This window comes from Leptonotus elevatus, chromosome 1 (assembly GCF_054856555.1).
Source record: "Leptonotus elevatus isolate MCC_2025b chromosome 1, RoL_Lele_1.0, whole genome shotgun sequence".
NCBI classification, from domain to species: Eukaryota; Metazoa; Chordata; class Actinopteri; order Syngnathiformes; family Syngnathidae; genus Leptonotus; species Leptonotus elevatus.
In genome coordinates, this window is record NC_141239.1 from 40272950 (window position 1) to 40295521 (window position 22572).

The 22572-nt window shown below is 41.7% G+C and overlaps 1 protein-coding gene across 1 annotated transcript; it reads right to left on the reverse strand.

Moving 5' to 3' along the window:
• Positions 1 to 2781: 2781 nt before the first annotated feature.
• On the reverse strand, positions 2782 to 15063 carry LOC147182167 (transmembrane protein 235). The gene is made up of 5 exons (XM_086079808.1): positions 14613 to 15063; positions 12707 to 12784; positions 8755 to 8892; positions 3918 to 6291; positions 2782 to 3840 (listed from the first exon to the last, which is right to left on the reverse strand). Exons 1-4 carry the CDS (start codon positions 14779 to 14781, stop codon positions 6050 to 6052), a joined length of 627 nt encoding a protein of 208 aa, XP_085935934.1. The 5' UTR covers positions 14782 to 15063; the 3' UTR covers positions 2782 to 3840; positions 3918 to 6049.
• Positions 15064 to 22572: the final 7509 nt, after the last annotated feature.

A 22572-nucleotide genomic window follows, 5' to 3' on the forward strand; every position in this document is an offset into this window, starting at 1 on the left:
GACTTAATTTGAATTCATGATGGTGTCCTCTGCGTACAAATGAGTCCCCAGACGACTCTTTTAACACTAGAAACGACAGTGAACTGGCCGTTGTGTGGGTTCATTTTTGTTTTGCCAGAAAGGTTCCTGCTAACAATGATATTGTATGCACCTAACAACAAACCCTAGTAACCACTCATTGTCATTAAAAATAAATATGTGTCATCCTGCTGAGTGCTGACTCAGATCCAGGAGCAGATTTTTGTATATCAGAGTTCGCGTTGATCATTTTTCCACATTGACTGTTACTGCAGATGCATGAAGTGAAGAATTTTAGCCTACCACTGCTTGTTTGAACAAATTATGATCCCTCCATCTGGCGAAGGTTACATACAGCCGCCGGTGCAATTTCAATCACTTTATTGAACAAACAGCAACGAAATCAACTTGTAACAAGAACATTTATAGCTGCACGGCAAGAGGCACGCAACACAATGGCTGGCTAACAGTGAGCCAGCCAGTCCACTATTCACAATTCCGATGTGATGTCACAAGTCAAAATGGAGGTCAATTCGGTGAAAGGAAGCTCCGCTCGTTTAAAAGCATTGGATTTTGGATCATTGTTATTTGATTTGTGAGGATTCTTTTGATTTCAAAATGTAAAGACATAGCAATCTGTGTGGTTTATGTGATGTTGTTTTTACCGTATAAAGGAAGAATTTACATTGTGTTGCATTGGGGAATATCAGAAATGCCCGGACGTTCGGAATTGTCAATATGGAGCCAACAACAACCAACTAGTAGGCTACTACACACTCTCATTCACTAATAGCAATAGGCCAGCCCAACTTTTAAAGCCACACTTTGATAGTGTGAGCTTGAAGCAGAGCTGAACGCAGCTCAAGTTACAGTACACACGACGACCCTCCCACCATGAGGCCGACGTCACAGTATCTCTCAATGAAGTCACTTCAGACGGCACCTTTGAGAGGAGTACGCCTACCAGCGGAAGCTCAACGTGAAAGAGAGCAAATCCTTTATCGGCTGAACAGTACAATTAATCAGCAGTACAAAGACAGATGGAGACAGTGATGCTAATGCTATATTTTGCTTTTCCTGCTTCCTTTTTCAAACGTCAGCATGTGACCCAGGCCAGTTACAGTTTACAGTGTTTACATGTAATCCACATATATACATGCCAAAACCTAGGTGCTGTAAAATTTACAATATTTGACCTCTAATTATACAGCATATTACTGTGCTTCGTTTTTACCCATGATGCACTTTGTTTTACCCAGTAGTGTAGTCCAGAAATACGCAGGTATACCCACTTCTTTTTCTGTCAGTTTTGCATCTACCCACTTCTAAATCCCTCATGATGCGCAGTTTTTGCGTACCATTCAGCCATGACTACTGATCTGTATATATTACTGAATCGGATCTGCTCGGCTTAGCTCGGGATTCTGCTATCGGCTATCCAGTAGTATATACAGATCAGTGGCCATGACCCACCCTCCACTGCCTCTAACTGGCTGGCCTGCACTCAACTGGCTGGCCTGCACTCGTTGTCTTATTGGTAAGTTAAAGGCATGAGAACCGATGCACCTATCAGAGAATGAGTAGGGCGGGTCATGCCGAGGACTTTATTGCTAAAACGTGGGTGTCGATGCCATTCCAGTTGATTGACAGGTCGCTTTGTCTCTTGCGCAAGGCAAAAATAAACAAACAAACGTCTTTCCAGAGAGTGACGGCATGCAGAATGAAACTAATCAATGCCAGGACCAGAGATGATCTCAGTGTCTATGAAGCCCCACCCCCCCTTACCTTATTTTTAGGTCTAAGTAACGTTAACCAAGTTATTGTATTCTGTATACAATAACTTAAACTAATATAGCCCTAACTAACTTATATGATGTAGTTACATTTTATATTAGATAACATATTATTCATGTTTATCTCACAATAAATACATTTTACATTACAAACTGGTCCTAATTAATTCTTGATCATTTTATTATTGTGCGTAATTACAAATGATGGCTTTTCCGTCACATGTCACCGTTTCTAAAACAGGGCGTTTTTTTTATTTTGATATATATCATAATAATATAAGTATACCCACTTTTCCAGGAACCACTACACCACTGGTTTTACCCATGATGCATTTAAACATTGTAAAATTTAAAAAAGCAAGATAATGTTATAATTTTTTAACGTAGATTCTACAGAAATTTGTTACAGTGTAATGGCCAGGGCAGGATGTATAAAGTACTTCACCATTAGCTGGAATGGAAAATTGATTGATATACCGTAGTTTCGATTTATATCAATTTTAATATACCGGGACACACTCAATGCAACACAAATGTCGCTGGCTACTATTTATGACAATATGGTAACAATCATGTGGTTCCTCTTTTGACCTGGTCCAAGACCAGATATTCCTTTCAAATTGAAAAACACGAAACCATGCAAAACAACATTCGACCTGGCATTCATCAGACCACGCTGCGTGAACTCTGAATGAATGCTGATGAAGCTGCTAACAAGCTCAGCTTGTCAAATGTGCAGCTACCAGCAGATGATATGGATGCAGCATTTTCCTGTTCCCTGCACTATTTGCTCGCCTCATTTAATCGGAGTAACATGGGTTGGTAATTGGGCTTGGGTTGTGACGAAAGCTGCAATGTGGAGATAAAGTGGAGCAGAGGGTTTGTTCATTGTCTATAGAAATAAACGCCCGGAAAGCAGGTGAAGGTCACCAGTGATGGTGACAAAGATGGCGGTGTGTTACGCAGTGTGCTTTATACTTTCTCCTCCATTGTGCTGTACATTAAGCCGCTTTTATCAAAGTCGAAGCAGGGGGTCCATTCAGAGAGAGTTGCGTCCCCACACACATCTCATAAATAGAATAATGACCATGCAGACAGCTTATGTATTATGTCAAGTATATTAAGGCAGCCTTCACCCAACATCATTGCTTCTTGCATCATTGAATAGCACGTTTCATCACTCTCTCACCCATGTGGAAATTAATTATTGTTCACAATCAGAACAATACAAATCACTAGTGACGTTCCACAGGGCTCAGTGCTTGAACCATCAGCTATTCCTAGTTTTCCTTATGAATGAAACCCCACTAATTCATCATTGCAAATATGCAACAGTCAAATTTTTCTTTACAACGTAACAAACAACTTTTTGTTTACAAACTCCCTTCTTTGTATGTTCTGCAATGCCGTAAGAAAGGCGTCATGTTAGCCAAAGAGTAGTTGATGCTGGCCAGAAGCAGAAAAGTAACAACTGCTATTTTTTATGGGAAATGCTGTATTCTTGCACTTCCAGTACTTTTTGATTACTTTTGATTTTGATGCTTGTTTTATGCGGGAACATAAATGTTTCATTCCCATTCATCATCATGAAAGTTTATATTTGAAAAAAATACAACAATATTTTCTTTTGATGCTTTATCCTCAACTCTGCACAAACATCAAAGCCCACTTGACCCATAATTTTCTATATTACACATGAAATGTTATTTTACGTGACATTCAACACCAAGAAACATGAACATATTTGGTCATAATTCTTCGACCCTAAAACCATCCAAAAATGAGTCTTGTTTATATTTTAATGGTTGGATTGTTGTGATTCATGTAGGTCGGGGGTCAGCAACCTTTCCTGTCAAAAGAGCCATTTTAGGCCAAATAAATAACAAAAAAATCTGTCTGGAGCCGCAAAATCTTTGAACATTGTGATGAATGAAACATTGTGTTATTGTTCATCTAATGTACTGAGGGCTAATTAAAGCTGCACCATAACACAAATATGCAACATACTTTGAGATTCATTTTCTTCAACCTTTCGTCTTCAGTTTTGGGATATACACCACCCCCCCCCCCCCCCCCCCACACACACTAATTTATTAGACTTCATACCTTTCTGTCAAATTTCTAACATTTTGGCAATTCAATGTACATATTAGGGTGATTTTCTGCCTCTCTTCTTCTTTTTTTGGACATGTTATGGTTACTTTTTGAACATATTCTTTTTTGCCTTTTAAAAAATAAATGTCCTGGCTTTTTTTGTATTGCTTTTTTTGGTGTAAATTTGTGTAACATTACTGTATGTGGTAATTTTATGTTATTCTTCTTCCTTTTTGGACATTGTATGTTCACTTGTTGGACATTTGTATTTTATTTTTAAAAAACTTTTTCATCTACCTTTTGTCTCTCTTTTTCTGACAACTTATAAATTTGGACTCTATGACATTTTTTAAATATTTAATTATTCATATTTTTTTTAAATATGGAAATGTTAATTCATTCAAAGAATATTCTATTTAAAAAAATAAAATAAATATGAAAAAAAGATCATTTATACAAATTTTTTTTTTTAATAGATATGACTCTTTAGGGACTAAAGAGCCTAATTTGGCTCCAGAGCCACAGGTTTCAGACCCCTGATCTAGGTGAATGTGAAATGTGACCCAAAACAGTTGAAGAAGAGGCTTTGGATTAGTAGCCTTCCCTGATGTTGTTTGTTTAGTGCTTCATCTTTACAGAACACTAAAAACACATTTCAACAAAAAAAAAACATTAACCAATCTAAAAGAATGATAGTAAACATGTAACATTCCAATATATTTGAATAACTTATGTTAAGTTACAACGACTTTATCACAAGATAAATACACACTGAAACAAAATTTACCAATTTTTCCATTAAACACACCAGAAAGCTGCCAACAAACAGTCTTGTCTGCACTGGCTTTCATCAAACTCGATATTATGTATTTATTTATTTTAGCAGGATTCTGCATTCAACTTCCATCTACGAAAACAAATTCAAAATGTCTTTTTGCGACTTCTTGGCTGAAATGATCCCTTTCGAACTTCACATGCTTTGGACATCATTGACTACCTTTGAGGATTGGAACATTTTTGTGGCAAAACAGCATGTGGAATGACAAATCAGTCGTGAGATTCCACAGGGGTCTGTCCTCAGACCACCGTTATTGCCATTATTTGCATTTTACAGTAATAATACAAGTAAGCAATCTTCCATTTCAAATCTTGCAACTGTCTTTAGCTTATTGTTTGTGTTGCTTCATGCTTGGTTAGACCTAGACCAATGCGGTGATTTCCCATGATGCACTAAGCCCCTTCCTTTCGTCTGTTTACATTGAAATCCTATTTACACATGACGCAAACTCATAACACATCTACCCTGACAGTTTGATTGAAGTGCAACACAATTGATTACAGTTATTATTACTGTATCACTTCTGCTGTTTTCGCCTGCTGGTATAACTATAATTACACATGGATTTGTGAAAGGATCAGTACAGTAAAACTGAACTGAATGTACAATACGTTTACATACAATAATAAAACCAAACTGAATGTACAACACATTTATACACAATAAGAAATTAAAATCAATTAAACATACAATACATCCACACGCAATGACAAATAAAACTGAACTAATTGTACAGTATTCACATAGAATAAGGTGGGCTTTGTAGCACTTTTTTTCTTATACGTATTGACCTTTCACTAAGATCTGCCAGCCCCCCCCTTGGTAACCGTTGCTAGCATCACGCTCCGGCAACTGACAGTGCGCACTCCCTGGAGGAGCATTATCAAATTTTGGGAGGAAATGACAGTAGCAGGCAGAAGGGTGTGCTGTGCTTTATCAGGAGCTTTAATTTGTCTGAGTTAGTTTGGGCTTTTGTAAACTCAACAATAGAAAATGGTTTCAATAAATAAAAATGTAATTAAAACTGTATTCTAAGCAGCATGGTGAGCTAGTGGTTAGAAAGCCCGCCTTTCATTTCAAAGGTTGGAGTTTAAATCTCAGTAATGTATTCATCCTTAAGGAGAGACACAACTTGTTTGATTGGCTGGCGACCAGTCTAGAAAATAAATGGATTGTGGTCAACAGAGTGCCACCATGGAAAGTGTAGGATCTCTGTTGTGTGCCCTGCTATGATTGGCCATTCTGCCTTCTGAAGGGGGCGCGGCTTAACGAAAGGTCAACTGCAATACCTGCCGACTTTTGTCATTCACAAAGTGACGGCGACGCCACAGTCGTAACGTCCTTTCATCTGGGTGACTTTGGCGGCCAACAGGAGAAGCAGGCCAACGGAGAGCTCCAGTGCGAAGGACATCCACGCCATGGCGAAAGACCAGCCAAACCACACGCTCACAAAAGCCAGTTCTTCGGAGGCCACGACCCGCTGGAACTCCTTCATGGCCTTGTTGGAGTAGTCGATGTAGAGGCTTACCCCAGTCAAGGTGAAGAGACCTGGACAGATGAAAAAGACATAATTTTTTACTGTGGAACCTGTGCTCAGCTATTTGCTGGAAAAAAAAATCACCTATTCAGTTTTTGTTTTTTCTGTTATACCCTAGGATGCCACAATGTAGAGCCAACAACATGGCTATGTTGTGAGGTGCTTATACCGATTTCCAACATGTTGACATTTCCGCCTACTTATTGACATGATAGGATGAGATTCACCACCTAATCGTTATCTGCTACGTAAAAGCTTTGCTGACTTAAAATACTAAGCAATGCAATGTTCCATCGGTGATTTACAAACCTGAATCCCACAGGCGAGCTGGGCTCGACTTTCTCCCATGCCTTGAATATCGTACTTGACAAATACAATCCACGATGGCTGTACAAGGTTGGATTACACTTACAAACAAATGAATTCGTCTATCAAATTACAAGTATTTTTTGGGAGGGGGGCATCAATTACTTGCAGTTTTCTGTATAGAAATTAGTCATCAGTAACCCTTTCTAAAAATAATAATAAAAAAAGAAAACATTTCCAAAACAAATCAAGCCATGTGTCCTCAATTGCAGGCTAATTAAAACAAAAACGGACACTCATTATTTGAAGGATTAGCTTTCCCATTAAGTCTGTCATTCATCAGCGTAATATCATCTTTGACCTCTTTGGACGACTCGGCTGTCTTGCATGACAATCACGGGTGGCAGACAGCGCTTGAATGCAGAGTGAGAACCTATTCTATTCAATTTACCACAAGGGAGCCGTTTCTTGGGTGGTGGGGTTGGAGTTGCAGGCAAATTGTTCCCTTGATGTAGCACGTGCTTCTTGATTATAACAAAAAGGAAAGCGATAATCGTGGCATCTCTCAAGGAGTTAGAAAGCAACATTTGATTGCGGTCTGATTTTCGAATGCTAAAATGCAAATGGCATTAAGTTTTGCAGCATGAGGCGTCACGGTAATGCTTTCAAAGACCTTTGGAGCCCAGAAAAACAAGTATTCTTAACACAACGGACACCATGGAAATAAGCTTTCTAGAGACTTTGGAAAAAATAACATTATTAAAACCCATCAGCTGATCTGCACAAGATTTGAAAAGGCATATGCAGTCTTTTGTTGCACACTGTTAGAAGTGTGCATAGTACAGACAAATAGATGCTGTGCATGAAATGAAGTGTCTGTGCCCTGGAAGATGGAAAAGTGAGGAGCCTTCTCTGTCTGACAGATTTGTGCATTTATGTGCAACCATTGCCGCTCTCCCACCAAATACAAATTTCTCTTGACAATTTTCATGGACAGTGCCTATAGTACTCAGCCGCTGCATGAAACCTTGCCAGAAGAAAAACAAGTACGACTGCTGATGAAAACTCATTATTATATGACCATTTAGCAGCACGGCAGTCCTCGTTACTGTGTTTTGTTGACAGAAACCTATGAATCCAAAATCGAGCAATAGAGGCCCCACAGCAAGAGCCAATCTTTTTGTAACATATATTTAACTACAGAGCTACCTTGAAGTATGAGTAGGGCTTGGTGATTAACTCATTTGCTCCCAAAAATGTATAAATATGTTGTATTTTAAATGTTATCATGCTCCCAAAGACGTATTTATACGTGTTGTAATGTATTTTCTTGCTAGAGCACACAGAAGGCTTTGATGCAGCCTCTGAACTGAAGAGAATGCATGAAGCAATGCTAGTTATTACCAAAACGGCCAGCAGGTGGCAGCAGAATATAAGAAATCCCTGTTTTAAACAGATTTGTGAATAATGATAATACTTAGTTATATTCTAATGCTAATTGAATTAAAACGAAAACAGATAGAAATGTACTTTTTTTCCTGATGAAAGAAGAGACTAAACTTTCTTTTGGTAGGTTCCATGTTTTTATAGCAATAGAACACAATATTCTGTGGGCCTTGCAAAACCAGTCAAAATCCAGTCAAACAGCTGAGACCGAAGGGAATTGATTCAGTGAAAATGGCTGGGAGTGAATGAGTTAATCAATTTTATTGACTAACTCGCCAATATTGCAAATGTTCCGCGGCATACCACCATGGATACATTAAAGTCAACCAAAATGAAGTATTAAAACATATCTTCCAGTATGTATAACAAGTCAAGTCCATGAAATCAGTTGCCGTGTTTACTGTTCGCAACCCAAGATGGCGCCGTTGTAAAACTGATTTAGTGACTAATACTTCAGCCAACTGTAATATATGCCACCTGTTCACTTTCAATTTGCCAACAAAATGTACTGACATTAGCATAGTATTGGCAGGGCTGAATTGTGACTCTGGTAGCTGTCTCAAGGGAAAAAAAATAATTTACTTCGTAGTGCGGCGTTAAAAGGTGGATTCTCAAGGTTCTCTACGTGTAGATGCAAACAAGGCATTTGCCTCAGCCCACGCACTACACAGTACCAATGCTGGTTCAGAAAAGGGGAAAATAAATTTGGCATGTGAACGTACTGCAGATGAGAAAGTAGAATGCGGTTCCGGTCAGTAGCTTCGGGCTGCAGGCCAACGAACTGACGAGGCCGAAAATCCAACCAAACACCAGCAGCACCAAGCTCATCGGCAATATGATGACCACCGCCTTGTGCAGCTCTGAAAACACACACATTTATCACGTGAACACACATTAATCACAACAGTATGGGATTCCTATTTGTTCTTGTTTGCACCCTGGGGATCTTTTTGTTCTAATAATAGACAATTGGGGAGAATCTGAATGCTCCAAGCAGAAAATGGAACTGATTTCAATTGTTCAATTATCCATTCTAGAATATAATTACCTCAGATGGAAGAGGAAGCTGTTGCTTGTTGTCTTCTGTTTCAAAGTCAATCCGTTTTTGATGTGCCCAGAGTGAGCCCATTATGTACTGTAATTGGTGAGGATCCAAATAAAGATGTGCACGTATGATTTTTTCCCCTCCTTGAGTCATCACCTTATCGTGGTGGAGGGGTTTGCGTGTCCCAATGAGCCTCGGAGCTATGTTGTCCGGGGCTTCATGCCCCTGGTAGGGCCACCCATGGCAAACAGGTCCTAGGTGAGGGACCAGACAAAGCATGGCTCAAATGACCCCAATGATGAACACAAACTTTGGATCTTCGTTTCCCTTGCCCGGACGCGGGTCACCGGGGCCCCACTCTGGAGCTAGGCCTGGAGGTGGGGCTCGAAGGCGAGCATCTGGTGGCCGGGCCTATACCACAGCCCGAAAAGGCAACGTGGGTCCCTCTTCCCATGGGCTCATCACCGGTGGAAGGGGCCAAAGGGGTCGGGTGCGCAGTGAGTTGGCCTTGGCGGTCCGACCCCCGGCTACTGAAACTAACTCTTGGAACATGGATTGTCACCTCTCTGGCGGGGAAGGAGTCCGAGCTGGTGTGCGAGGCTGAGAAGTTCCGACAAGATATAGTCGGACTCGCCTCCACATATGGCTTGGGTTATGGTACCAATCCTCTCGAGAGGGGCTGAACCCTCTTCCACTCTGGAGTCGCCCACGGTGAGAGGCGCAGAGCAGGTGTGGGCATACTCATTGCCCCCCGACTAGGCCGTATGTGTTGTACACTTGGGTTAAGAGAGGGGCGGAGCTGTCAACTGATCACCGCCTGGTGCTGTGTTGGCTTCGATGGCGGGGTAAGATGCTGGTCCGACCAGGCAGACCCAAACGTATTGTGAGGTCTGCTGGGAACATCTGGCAGAATCCCCTGTCAGAAAGAGTTTCAACACTCACCTCCGGCTTCTCCCTTGTGCCAAGGGAGGCGGGGGACATTGAGTCCGAGTGGACCATGTTCCGCGCTTCCATTGTTGAGGCGGCAGATCGGAGCTGTGGCCGTAAGGTGGTTGGTGCCTGTCGTGGCGGCAATGCTCGAACCCGCCGGTGGACACCAGCGGTAAGGGATGCCGTCAAGCTGAAGAAGGAGTCCTATTGGTCCTTTTTGGCCTGTGGGACTACGGAGGCTGCTGACGGGTACCGGCTGGCCAAGCGGAATGCGGCTTCGGCGGTCGCTGAGGCAAAAACTCGGACATGGGAGGAGTTCGGTGAGGCCATGGAAAACGACTTCCGGACGGCTTCGAGGAAATTCTGGTCCACCATCCGGCGTCTCAGGAGAGGAAAGCAGTGCGCCATTAACACTGTGTATAGTGGAGATGGGGTGCCGTTGACCTCGACTCGGGATGTCGTGAATCGGTGGGGAGAATACTTCAAAGACCTCCTCAATTCCACCGACACGCCTTATTTTGATGAAGCAGGGTCTGGGGACTCTGAGGTGGGCTCCCCTATCTCTGGGGTCGAAGTCACTGAGGTGGTTGGAAAGCTTCTCGGTGGCAGGGCCTCGCGGGTGGATGAGAACCGCCCGGAGTTCCTAAAGGCTCTGGATGTTGTGGGGCTGTCGTGGTTGACACGTCTCTACAACATCGCGTGGACATCAGGGACAGTGCCTCTGGATTGGCAGACCGAGGTGGTGGTTCCCCTTTTTAAGAAGGGGGATTGGAGGGTGTGTTCCAACTTTAGAGGGATCACACTCCTCAGCCTCCCAGGTAAGGTCTATTCAGGGGTGCTGGAGAGGAGGGTCCGTCGGGAAGTCGAATCTCGGATTCAGGAGGAGCAGTGTGGTTTTCGTCCTGGCCGTGGAACAGTGGACCAGCTCTACACCCTCAGCAGGGTTCTCGAGGGTGCGTGGGAGTTCACCCAACCAGTCCACATGTGCTTTGTGGACTTGGAGAAGGCGTTTGACCGTGTCCCTCGGGGAGTCCTGTAGGGGTTGCTTCGGGAGTATGGGGTACCGAGCCCCCTGATATGGGCTATTCGGTCCCTGTACGACCGATGTCAGAGTTTGGTCCGCATTGCCGGCAGTAAGTCGAATTTGTTTCCTGTGAGGGTTGGACTCCGCCAAGGTTGCCCTTTGTCATCGATTTTGTTCATAACTTTTACGGACAGAATTCTAGGCGTAGCCGAAGCATTGAGGGGGTCCGGTTTGGTGGCCTCACCATTGCATCTCTGCTTTTTGCAGATGATGTGGTGCTGTTGGCTTCTTCAAGCCGTGATTATCCAGCACTCACTGGAGCGGTCCGCAGCCGAGTGTGAAGCGGTTGGGATGAGGATCAGCACCTCCAAATCCGAGACCATGGTCCTCAGTCGGAAAAAGGTGGAGTGCCCTCTCCGGGTCGGGGATGAGATCCTGCCCCAAGTGGAGGAGTTCAAGTATCTTGGGGTCTTGTTCACGAGTGAGGGTAGGTTAGAGCGGGAGATCGACAGACGGATCGGTGCAGCGTCTGCAGTGATGCGGACGCTATATCGGTCGGTCCGTTGTGGTGAAGAAGGAGCTGAGCCGAAAGGCAAAGCTCTCGATTTACCGGTCGATCTACGTTCCTGCCCTCACCTATGGCCACGAGCTGTGGGTTGTGACCGAAAGAACAAGATTCCGGATACAAGCGGCCGAAATGAGTTTCCTCCTCAGGGTAGCCGGGCTCTCCCTTAGAGATAGGGTGAGAAGCTCGGTCATCCGGGAGGGACTCAGCGTTGAGCCGCTACTCCTCCGCGTTGAGAGGAGCCAGTTGAGGTGGCTCGGGCATCTGGTTCGGATGCCTCCTGGACGCCTCCCTGGGGAGGTGTTCTTCTAGGCATGTCCTACCGGCGGGAGGCCCCGGGGACGACCCAGGACACGCTGGAGAGACTACGTCTCTCTGCTGGCCTGGGAACGCCTTGGGATCCCTTCAGAGGAGCTGGCTGAAGTGGCTGGGGAGAGGGAAGTCTGGGCTTCCCTGCTAAAGCTGCTGCCCCCGCGACCCGATCCCGGATAAGCGGAAATTGAAGACGGAACGGAACGTATGATTTTCACTCTTTGTCGTTACAGTTTACTTGTATCTAGGACAAATGGGGGCAGTGACCAACTACATCCAAAAGATGGAGCTAAGTGGAGCACTATATGGTAAGTCAAGACAGATAGGTCAATATAACATTTAGGTGTCTTTGGTGTTCTCATCAGAATCATTATGAAAACTCAGCAGACTAACAAAACTGAGGTCAAAATTTACAAACACGCCAGCACAGTTGCTTCCTTGATTTTACACAACTTTTTTTAATTGTACGGACGTCATTTTGGCATGTCCCTCACTCTACTCTGTGTGTCTAATACAGGGGTTAAAATGATACTTTATTCACATCATTTTTTGCATTGTTTTATTTTTGATCAAATGAGTGATTTTGAGCACCGTTAATTCTATTTTCATAATCATACTAACATTTTGAATGTCTGAAATTGCTGATGGTGAAACTGCTCCTTTAAGAAACCCTCAGATGCTTTTAGTGACATTGCAAGTTGCAACCAGCATTTTGTATTTGTCATTTTCCTTTTGTCTTCTTTCAAACAAACCAGTGGCAGCTGGTTTAAGAACAACAACAAAAACATGCGCACTCACCAAGAAGGTGCCTCTCCACTTCAGACAGGGAGTTCATGTTTGCCGTAAAGGAAGGGATGACGGAACTCTTGTTTGATCCTGAAAATGTCAAGAGGAAATATTCGAAAGAGAATGGACTTGTAACACAACAGACCTGATCGGTGATCGTAAAAGCCCCATACACTGAATAACATTACATTAGTGGCTCTAATCTTTACAATCTTGGAAGACAGTATTCACTTTGGAAGGGATGACAAATTAATTTAGAATTTTTGATACATTTAAGGTTACATATCTATTATGTCGATTCATGGCTCAAACACATATTGAGAAATGTTCCCTTCAGCTCCTTGTTCGAGAACATAAGTGCAATGTGAAAATACCTTCAAGGTAATTGCGCAACTCGTTTTATCCTGTAATTGTACGCCAAAATCCCAATAACTTTTGATGAGTAGCATATTTTGACCAGACTTGTATAGAAATGGTTGGATTTCTGGAGTGCAGTGTTTCAGTGTGAAATTAAACAACCAACAAATCTTTTGTTATGATTATTTTTTAAATTGTATTCATGAGTGAGACATTTTGAATTTTGATGGATGGTGATCTAACACCTAATTTTCATAAGACCGCCCTCGACACCGGATATGACTTAGCAGCTCGTCTTGGTGAAGATCTGCCACTTTCAAGCGATGCCTTACATGAAATAACTTTTGTGCTAAATTTAAAGCTGCTCAATGCAAAAAAATTTTTTTAAAACTGCTACTGCCACATGAGTCCGAAAAATGAAACTACATGCACCCTTCTTCACGTGCACACTGTGCGCATGATGTCAAATCTGCAGAGAGAGAGAGAGAGGGAAATTCAAACCCAAATCCAGTTTGAAAACTATTGGCCAGAGGCTTGCAGGAGTACCCATTGTGAATAACTAAGGTGCTAATCTGCTAAATAGAAGATGTTTGAGTCATAAATGGCCAAATAAAAAGGCTAGTGGAAAGATATTTTTAGGCAAAATCATCCATAGACGCTTTAACCGCTAAGCAGAGCTGCAGTGCCATGGTGAGTACTTGACCCTTTGTGTTTGCTGCATGCGCCGTATACACAGATCCCACACTAAATGTCATTCGATGGCTTGTTGATGAAGTGCTGCCACTATGTGTGAAAATACAATCAATGCTTTAACTGTCTTCAAGGGACTCCATTTATTTTCTCCACAATCTGGGCTCTTCGCCATTGCTCGCCTCGCTGCACCCCCCTAGGTCTGTACTCAGTACTAGCCCCGCAGTAGCGTGATTTTAAAAAAAGGGGGAAGAAGAGGGTGTAAAATATGTTATATCTTGATTCAAGAACAAAAAAGCCTGCATTCAAGTTTGGCGTCATGACAATTGACATTTCAACGTGACACATTTTTTTCTAGACAGGCTGTCAATCACTATGGAATTTGTGCTGCCCATTTCATTTTGCAGCCATGTTGGCAATTTCTCACTAGAATTTGTGTTTGGGGGACCTGACAGCGAGGTTCGTTTTTCCATTGAGTCTCTCTGCCTCAGTGCAGTGTCAAGTTGTGTCCATTGAAAAATAGTATTTGAAAAGCCACTTCTACACGCTACCAAGATAAGAAAATTATTTTTTTTTATGTTGGGGTGCGCATAGGGTTTTATAGATGGATGTCCTCACTGACTCTAACCCTCCCGATTTATCTCAGTCCGGCCAGCATTCCCTCCCAGGGGCTCTTTTGGTCTCCCTGCAGCCAAGTACTGATCACAATTTAATTATCTCCGTTCCATTCAAAACAACTCATGGGTTGACATCACAGCAATTTCAATTTCAGTGCAAAAGAAAAAGATATTAAAAATCATCTGAAACTTAATAAAGTGTGTGTGTTTTTTGTGTGTCTTGTTTCAGTGCAGCAATCAATAAGTGCACGTACCTTCATTAATTCTCCATAGTCCGGAGTAGGAACTCAGCTCCTCGCCTGTGTAGTTTGGTTTATTCACGTCGATAATGTACCAATAATCAGTTCCAATTGACACGGCGAGAAAGCAAAAGCTCAGCAATCCCGAGAAGCCGGCAGAGAGAACCACCAAGCCGTACCTCATCGTGCAGGTGACAATTATTATAATACTCCGCACATTTTCTCTGTTAAAAAAATAAAAATAAAAATCACATCAACCCACCAAAATGCGTTCACCGCCCGTTCCTTATAACACTGTTAGTTCGTGTCTACCGGTCTGAGTTTAACGAAGAATATACGAAAGACAATAATACTTTCTGTCACTTTCTCCGCTAAAAAAAAAACGTGGAGAAATGCGCCTGTACATTTGTGAAGAAGGCACTGACTGACACGTGATTCACATCAGCAGCATGAACAAGCGCCTGGGTAGAGATGTATCAAGTGCGCCGAAAGAGGAACGTCGCTTCCGGCTTTGGACTTCAAAATATAAGTGCCATCTATGGTTTGACTGGTTAACTTTTGTTGTTGTTGTTGTAACTCTATCTTCCGGTCCCAGCACAAGCGATCTCGCAACAATTTATTTTAACCGTCGTTGTGTTTCGAGATTATTTTCCTTGTGTTATTATGACACTCCTAAAATGTACCAAGGACTGTTTTATTTTATGAAATTACCTACCGGTACTTAGTTTTCTTTTATGACATTTGACTATACCTATTAAAACGTACAACAAGTCTAAACCGTAGGCATAAGTGTGCAAATGGCAAGCAGATTTGTTTTAGCTATATGACACTGGTGTTCAGAAATTAGTTTCCTTATCAAAATAACCCCCTGTTTTTATTTTATGAAAGCCGTTCCTTAGTCTTACTCTCCATTACTCAGTCTATTTAATTATTTTGTTTTCCTGACAAATTGAATAAGGGTACTAACTACTCAGGTTAGTGTAGTTAGCTAAGGTGGTATGGTGGCTGACTGGTTAGCACGTCCACCTCCCAGTGCTGAGGGTGTGAGATTGAGTCCGGGCTTCGGCCCTCTGGTGTGGAGTTTGCATGTTCTTCCCGTGCCTACGTGGGTTTTCTCCGGGTACTCCGGTTTCCTCCCACATTCCAAAGACTTGCATGGCAGGTTAATTGAGCGCTCTGAATTGTCCCTAGGTGTGATTATGAGTGTGGATGGTGGTTCGTCTCTTTGTGCCCTGTGATTGGCTGGCAACCAGTTCAGGGTGTACCCCACCCACTGCCCAAAGCCAGATGGGATAGGCTCCAGCTACCCTTTTGAGGAATAAATGCCATTAAATTCCTGTAAATTACGTAGAATACCAAAAACGATTGTAAACTAGATTACAATGAATTGCTGTAAAAGTAAATATAGTAAGTAACTGTAATTTATATACAGTAAGTACATGTAAAAAAAAATACAATCATGTACTGAGATTTTACAAGAATTAGCTGGCAACTATTTGCCAGTTATTTCTTGTAAATCCTACAATCAATTTGTTACAGTTTAAGTCGTTGTTTTCAGTAAACACCAAAAAATTGAAATTGAATTGATTTAGGCATAAAAAATATTTTTTGCAAAAAAATGACTAAAGCAATTATTTTAAGAGGATGACGGTATGCAACATGTAACGTATTGCACTGTAATCTTTTCACTCAAAGTACTAGTTGAATATTGACTTTTTTAAATCCCCCATGTAGAAAACAGTGGCTAAGAAGAAGTCGATTGTTGGGTGGAGGAAAGAGAAGCCACGTGCTTTTCAGACAAATAATGCTCAATGCAGCAGGGAGTGAACACACGCATCTCAAATTGGGGTGCATTTTAAATGCATTGTTCAGTATTTTATAACAAAAGCACAAGGCTCTTATATTGGTGTGAGGAGGAGGAAAGAGAAGCACTTACTGTATTTGTTGTCCCTTCCTAAAGCAAGATGTCTGCATAATTAGCAGCGCCAGCGCCTTTGGAGACATTTAGAACCTTTGGGGTGCGTGTTTTGAAAGCACTATATCCTTCCACTAACCCAAATAAGTGTGCTTCTGTGAGAGAAGAAACATTTTCAAACAATAGGCCATTACTCCAGGATATTTTGAACCCATTTACGTGTATTTCTTATGGATCTCTTGTGAGAAAAGGAAAACCTTTTTGCCAAGTTGTTTTCTCAAGGTCTTACAAAGCTGCTCTCTTAATTTTCAAAATGAGTGGTGCAAAAAAAGAGAGAAGAGTAGCTATTGACCATTTGCACCGACGTCATGTGATCACGTGACCGCCCTATGACGGACGGCGGAAGGAAATGATTGTTGAATGGAAGTGGACGTGACCCGGAGCGACTTAGTGACTGTTATTTTACAAATTAAAAGTTATTATTGCCCATCGAGCCATGGAATCTATTACTTCAAACGAAGGTCGCCTGTCAGTCGAAGTTGCACATTTAGTCGGGACTCAGAGCGCAATATTTACTTTAGTTGGAGATCGCTAATTTGAAAACAGCCCCTTACCTTCTGCTGCATGCTGTTTTTACCAAGTTAATCAAATCGACAAATTTGCCGGAATTCACAGCGCACGACCTATATCATTATGTAGTCAATGCTGTCTCTCCTCCTTACACCGGGGCTGATTTCAATGCTTGTCGCTGACTGAGTCTCTGGGACGAGATGCTACGCTCATAATACAAAGGTAAAACTTGTTTATCATGCCAACCAACTTATTTTTACACAGTCCGTTCTATATTGAAACGCTGTGATGATGTTATGTTACGATGTTTACTAGCATGGAACAAATGACTATCGTAGTGGCAAGATATGCAGTCATTTCATGACTAAGAGTCCGGCCGGCTCCAGAGTGAAAAACTCCAAGCACAAAGACGAAATCCCCCGTTATTAAACAGTCAAATGCACTTAATAGTTTTGAAGAAGTTGCATTTGAAAACTAAGCCGTGTGTTCGTGCAGTTGGAGTGGACGCTAACTATCTGGCTCATTTATGTCATTTGAAACACACAATTCGACACCTGTTACAATCTTTGTTAGAGTGTACGTTTACTAATAAAATGTATGAACATTTATCTACTAATTACAACATTTATCTACTAACCTCGCAAAAAATGATCGCTGCAAATCCGTGAATACTTTGTGGGCTGCCAGTCCTTTCTCCGTTGATTGCTGCTATTCATCGACGTATTTTGTCTTCATTATTAGATATGCGATAAAAAGCAACATTTGGTTTACTCCTTTGTCTGTCTGTACAACAGACCGCAAAGCAAGATATGACCATTTTATATGATAATTGATTAGATAACGGACTTTACGCTGTACGAGATTCAATGGTTACAATACAGGCAAGTGGCTCTTTTGCCGTCCAGTGCCCCCGAGGGGGCGTTCCCATGAGGGCTGTGACGTCACGTGCAAAAGGTCAATAGGAATTGACTTTTGCATCTGTAGTTTTAAAGAAAGTGTTAATCTTGTCTTTTTTTGTTTTTTTGTAAAGGTGCATGCTGAATCTTGACTGTATTGTTTGTGTGCCAGTCAAACAATCACTCAAATGTGGACTTGTAAACATGAGAGAAATGCAGCAATCTGGACTTCTGGGGAGGAGGTGAAAAAAAAAAGATGGCAATGCTGCAAGTAAGCAGTCTGCGGTGAGCACAGACAATGGAATAATGAAAGGCTTCCTCTGGAATTATTCTGATTCCTGACCCGTAACTGGTCTTTTAATATAAACTATCTCCATTTTAGCAGGTTTGGTCTGGCAGACTCAACAAGGACAACAACAGCTTGTTGTTTAAATTTGGAGTCATGCATGATTTATCCTCCATTTTGAGCCAGCTCCCAAATTCTAGGTTCGACTGAGCTGTATATTCTTCTGCAAAATCACATGTTTAGGTTTTACCATTTTAGCAATCAAACAAAACAAGAATGTAGGCCTCCATAGCATCCTTTTGCTATTGTTGTTGCAACACTTTTGTGAAGTACAGTTAATTCTTGCTGATTCGCAGATGACTATTCGCAAACTAACTCTCTGGCAAATTCTCTGTATTGTAAAGTGCAGAACATAACTCAAACTGTATGATGAAAAATGTGGCTATTCATGACTGTTCACATATTTGTGCTCTTTGTGTTATGCCCTAGAATGGCAACGTTCTACTTCTTCTAAGCTGACAGGCGTGGTTGACACCAGAGAAAGTATAGCGTGTCAACCTTTCAATATATGATGCAATGAAAGGTCCCGAAGGCTATTAGTGGTCATGCTGCCAACTACTAGCTGTGCAACCTAAGGTAAAGTCTTTTGTGATGTATGTTTTTTTTTTTTTTTTTAAAGGAGTATGTATCATTCAGTCAAATTTTTTATAAAATGACTAGTAGGAAAGCAGTAATAGGTATTTTTATGGGCTTGAGAAGATGCTAAAAGCATACAAGCAACACTTGATACTTTTTTATTTAATTCATCTGAAGTTTATTTATTTTTAGGTGTAATGAAAGATGAAGTGTTTTGGCATCATAATTTAAATGCTATATGGCTATATATATGACTTTAAATGCTAAATACAAGCTACTGGACGCAGAACATTGAATCGTTACTGCCACCTGTGGCCGAAAAAGGAAACGGCATTTCCCCTTCTTCACGTACACAATGCGCACGTGATGTCACATCCGCAGACAGGGAGCATGAAATTTGAACCCAAATTTTGTCTGAAAACTATTAACCACCCGTTGTGAACAGCTAAGGCATTTATCTACTAATTAGAAGATGTTTGTGTCATAAAGGGTCAAATAAAAAGGCTATTGTAAAGATATTTTTGGCAAAATTGTTACAGAGAGCAGCTTTAAGAAATATTGTTGGGGAAGTGTATTTTATGTTTTTGAAATTTGCGACTAGCATAAAAATATGTATTGCTCCAATAATAGATGATCTCGATACATGGGGTGTGATCTGATGTAAGGAGAGTACATTTTAAAGTGGAACAGTTTGATCCAGTTCAATTCAGTGGATTTACGATTTGATTTGGTACGGTTCACTTTGAGAAGTTATGAGGCAATGAGTTTCTTGTTGAAGTAGACAGTCACTGTACATTTGCATACCAAGCATTTTGCTTTTTTTTTTTTTTTTTTTTTTTTAACCAGCCAACATTCCCGTGATGGAGAACAAATTACCCAATGACAACACATTAATTCTCAGAGATAGGGTGGCGCCGTTTGCACATTTTGCTGACAAAAAGGTGCCGCTATATCAATATCAACAATTACGACAGCCAGCTACTAAGAGCAGTTTAGGAATGCAACATATTGAGGCTAGGGAGGCAACATTTCTTGATATGGGAAAAAAAATGCTGTATACTTTGTACGTTGCCAATCAACATAGAAACAGGAGCAAGATGAAATGCTGCTATAACTAGACACCTAAAAATAATTACATTTCAGATTATTTAAAAAAAAATGTATCAAAGTAGTGCAGGGATGAAGACTAAAGACGTTTTAATTAAACAAAAACGAGGTGGTGAACATGGCACGTGACTTGGGTGGATATGACATGGAGCTGTGAGGTGCGAAGAAAATCATCCAAAAAAAAAAAAGCGTGACAAAAACTGGGAAGGGTTTGAAGAACTACTGTGAAAATGAAAATCCGTGTTTAAATCATAATCAGAATTGGAAAGCAAATTAACCAAAATATGGCCGCCTTCAATTTCTGTGTGATCGGAATCGAAAAACAAGTGGGAAGGTGTTAGGAGTTCGGCAATGCCGAATAAACTGAATCCGAAAGCCGGCTCCCAAAAATTACAAGAGTTTATTAAACACAAGGCGCACGACGCACGTGGGAAGAACAAAAGATGCTCACACAATGTGAGGGAAAAGAACAACACAACAACAGCTCGACAAAAGGTCGGCCTGAAAAGTTCAACGTTACTAGATACAAAAGATGATGTACTTATGGTGACAGGGAGAACCGCGAAAGACAAAAAAAAAAGTAAGCACACGAATTTAACTATACAGAGCGAGCACGTGGGAGAAAGCAAGTAATCCTTTGGCAGCAGCACACTGCTGCAGCCACCCTTAAATAGCTGCTGATTGTTGATAGGTGACAGGTGTGTTGCCAAGGCACCGCCCAACGCTCACCAATACCTTGCAATAGGGGGAGACAAAGAACACCAGGAAACACACACAACAGATGGTGAATAGTGTGACACATGAGGAGGACTACAGGACATGAGTGAGCGGGACACAGATGATAAAACAGAACCTACACGGAGAAGAGGGAGGTGCTCGGCAGGCTGAGGGTGCTTGGAAGCCGACTGGCACGCCGTCGGTTGGTAGGGATGGCATAAATGGAACATTGAAACGATCAAATCATTTGAAACGATTGATTCACAAAAGGAATCGCTCTTTCGGAACGTTCGAAACATCTCCCCACAGCGACATCTGGTGGCCAAGTGTAAAATATTACAGTCAAACAGTAGATCAGCGTTGCCAGCCCCTCAGTAAGAAAACTAACTATTGGCTGTCTGTCATCACCTAATTTACACAACTGGCAATCGGGCTATAATTGTAATGGACGCCATAAGAGAGAGAAATAATATTGTGGGGAACAAACTGAATAACCCCCACCCCGTCAAAATACGTATAGAAGTACAGATAAGGTTTTTGTTGGTACTTGGTTTGTTTTTAATTTTGACTTAAAGGCTTTGATGAAACCCTCAGTGCTATCACATTTAATCAAAAACTAGATTTCAACAGGCTACATTTCAAAGGCTTTTTTTTTTCCGACAGGGCATCAAGTTTTGACAGAAAGTATTAGAGAGGAAAAAGAATGACTTGCAAAAACATGACACCCGTTGGCAGGTATTGAACCTGAGTTACAGACCTCTTTCTCAGCCCATTGTGCGTTACCACTAAACCAACCGCCACATTCACAGCATTCAAAGCGTTCAAGAGGATGTTGACATTTTATCATGCAGGGCGAATCAGGGCAATTTTACATACGAAGTATACTTAGTTTGGATTTATTTCAGATTTCAGACATTTTTATAGAGTGCAATGGTCGGATTTTATTTAATTTTTAGAAAAGGCACTTGCTGAAACAATGTGACGTTTGGAGGCGTAATGGAAGGCGAAAGGCAACTGTCATGTGACATCCTGATTCTGAGACAGATTTAGGACTGCGATTCCAATCCCAAGTTCCGCCTGGGTTCCGGTACGTACCAAAACGCAGTTTCGATTTTGCCATTACTACCGGTTGGTGCTTCCTGCTGAGTCCTTTCTTTGTCGGTTCATTCTGTTATGTATTTCCGGTGGGGTTGAGGAAAAGTGGACCCAAATGCAGGGAATAGAGATCCGGACGCCACGTGACTATTTCTCTGAACACGCCCCAGTGGCAGGAAAGTAGCGTTAATGGACTGCAGTGGCGAGGAGGGCTAAAACTAGCGTTTATCCGTCAACTTTCCGCCCAAGAGCATTGACAGTCACTTTGATGAAAAGGACATGATGTACATGGGTGAGGTGGACATGTTGGATTGCCGATGAAGTGTCAGGAGTTTTTTTTATTTTTTTAGGTACGTTAGCAACTTAGCAGCTGCTAATTGGGCCGCGGCTTCCGTCATTTATGCCGTAAAAAGACTAGTTTATGGTGTTAGTTAAATTATTCAATTCAACTGTGTAATATCGATTAAACCGTAGCAGCATTTCCCCCACATTTTGCTTGTGGTAACAGTTAGCATCTGCTGATTCAGCCACTATGTACAAAGTGCCCAATCATGTCTTTTGCCTTCATTTAATAACTATCAAATCTAGCTACATCTACACGACTAACCGATTCAGTAACTGACTCGCTTGATATGAAGTGATCTCTACACAAGCAATCAGGAGGAAATCCCAAATCCTCCATCTTCTTGTTCACCCTTTTTATGGCTGCTGCAATGATTGGCTATGCATTGATTGCACTTTTGGTAGCCTGGA

Excerpts from the sequence above, each read along its gene's own strand:
- LOC147182167 (XM_086079808.1), bottom strand. The coding sequence starts at position 14,781 with ATGAGGTACGGCTTGGTGGTTCTCTCTGCCGGCTTCTCGGGATTGCTG. Across the intron at positions 12,785-14,612 it reads ACTATGGAGAATTAATGAAG|GATCAAACAAGAGTTCCGTC; the intron begins GTACGTGCACTT and ends TGACATTTTCAG. Across the intron at positions 8,893-12,706 it reads AGTGGAGAGGCACCTTCTTG|AGCTGCACAAGGCGGTGGTC; the intron begins GTGAGTGCGCAT and ends GTGTGTTTTCAG.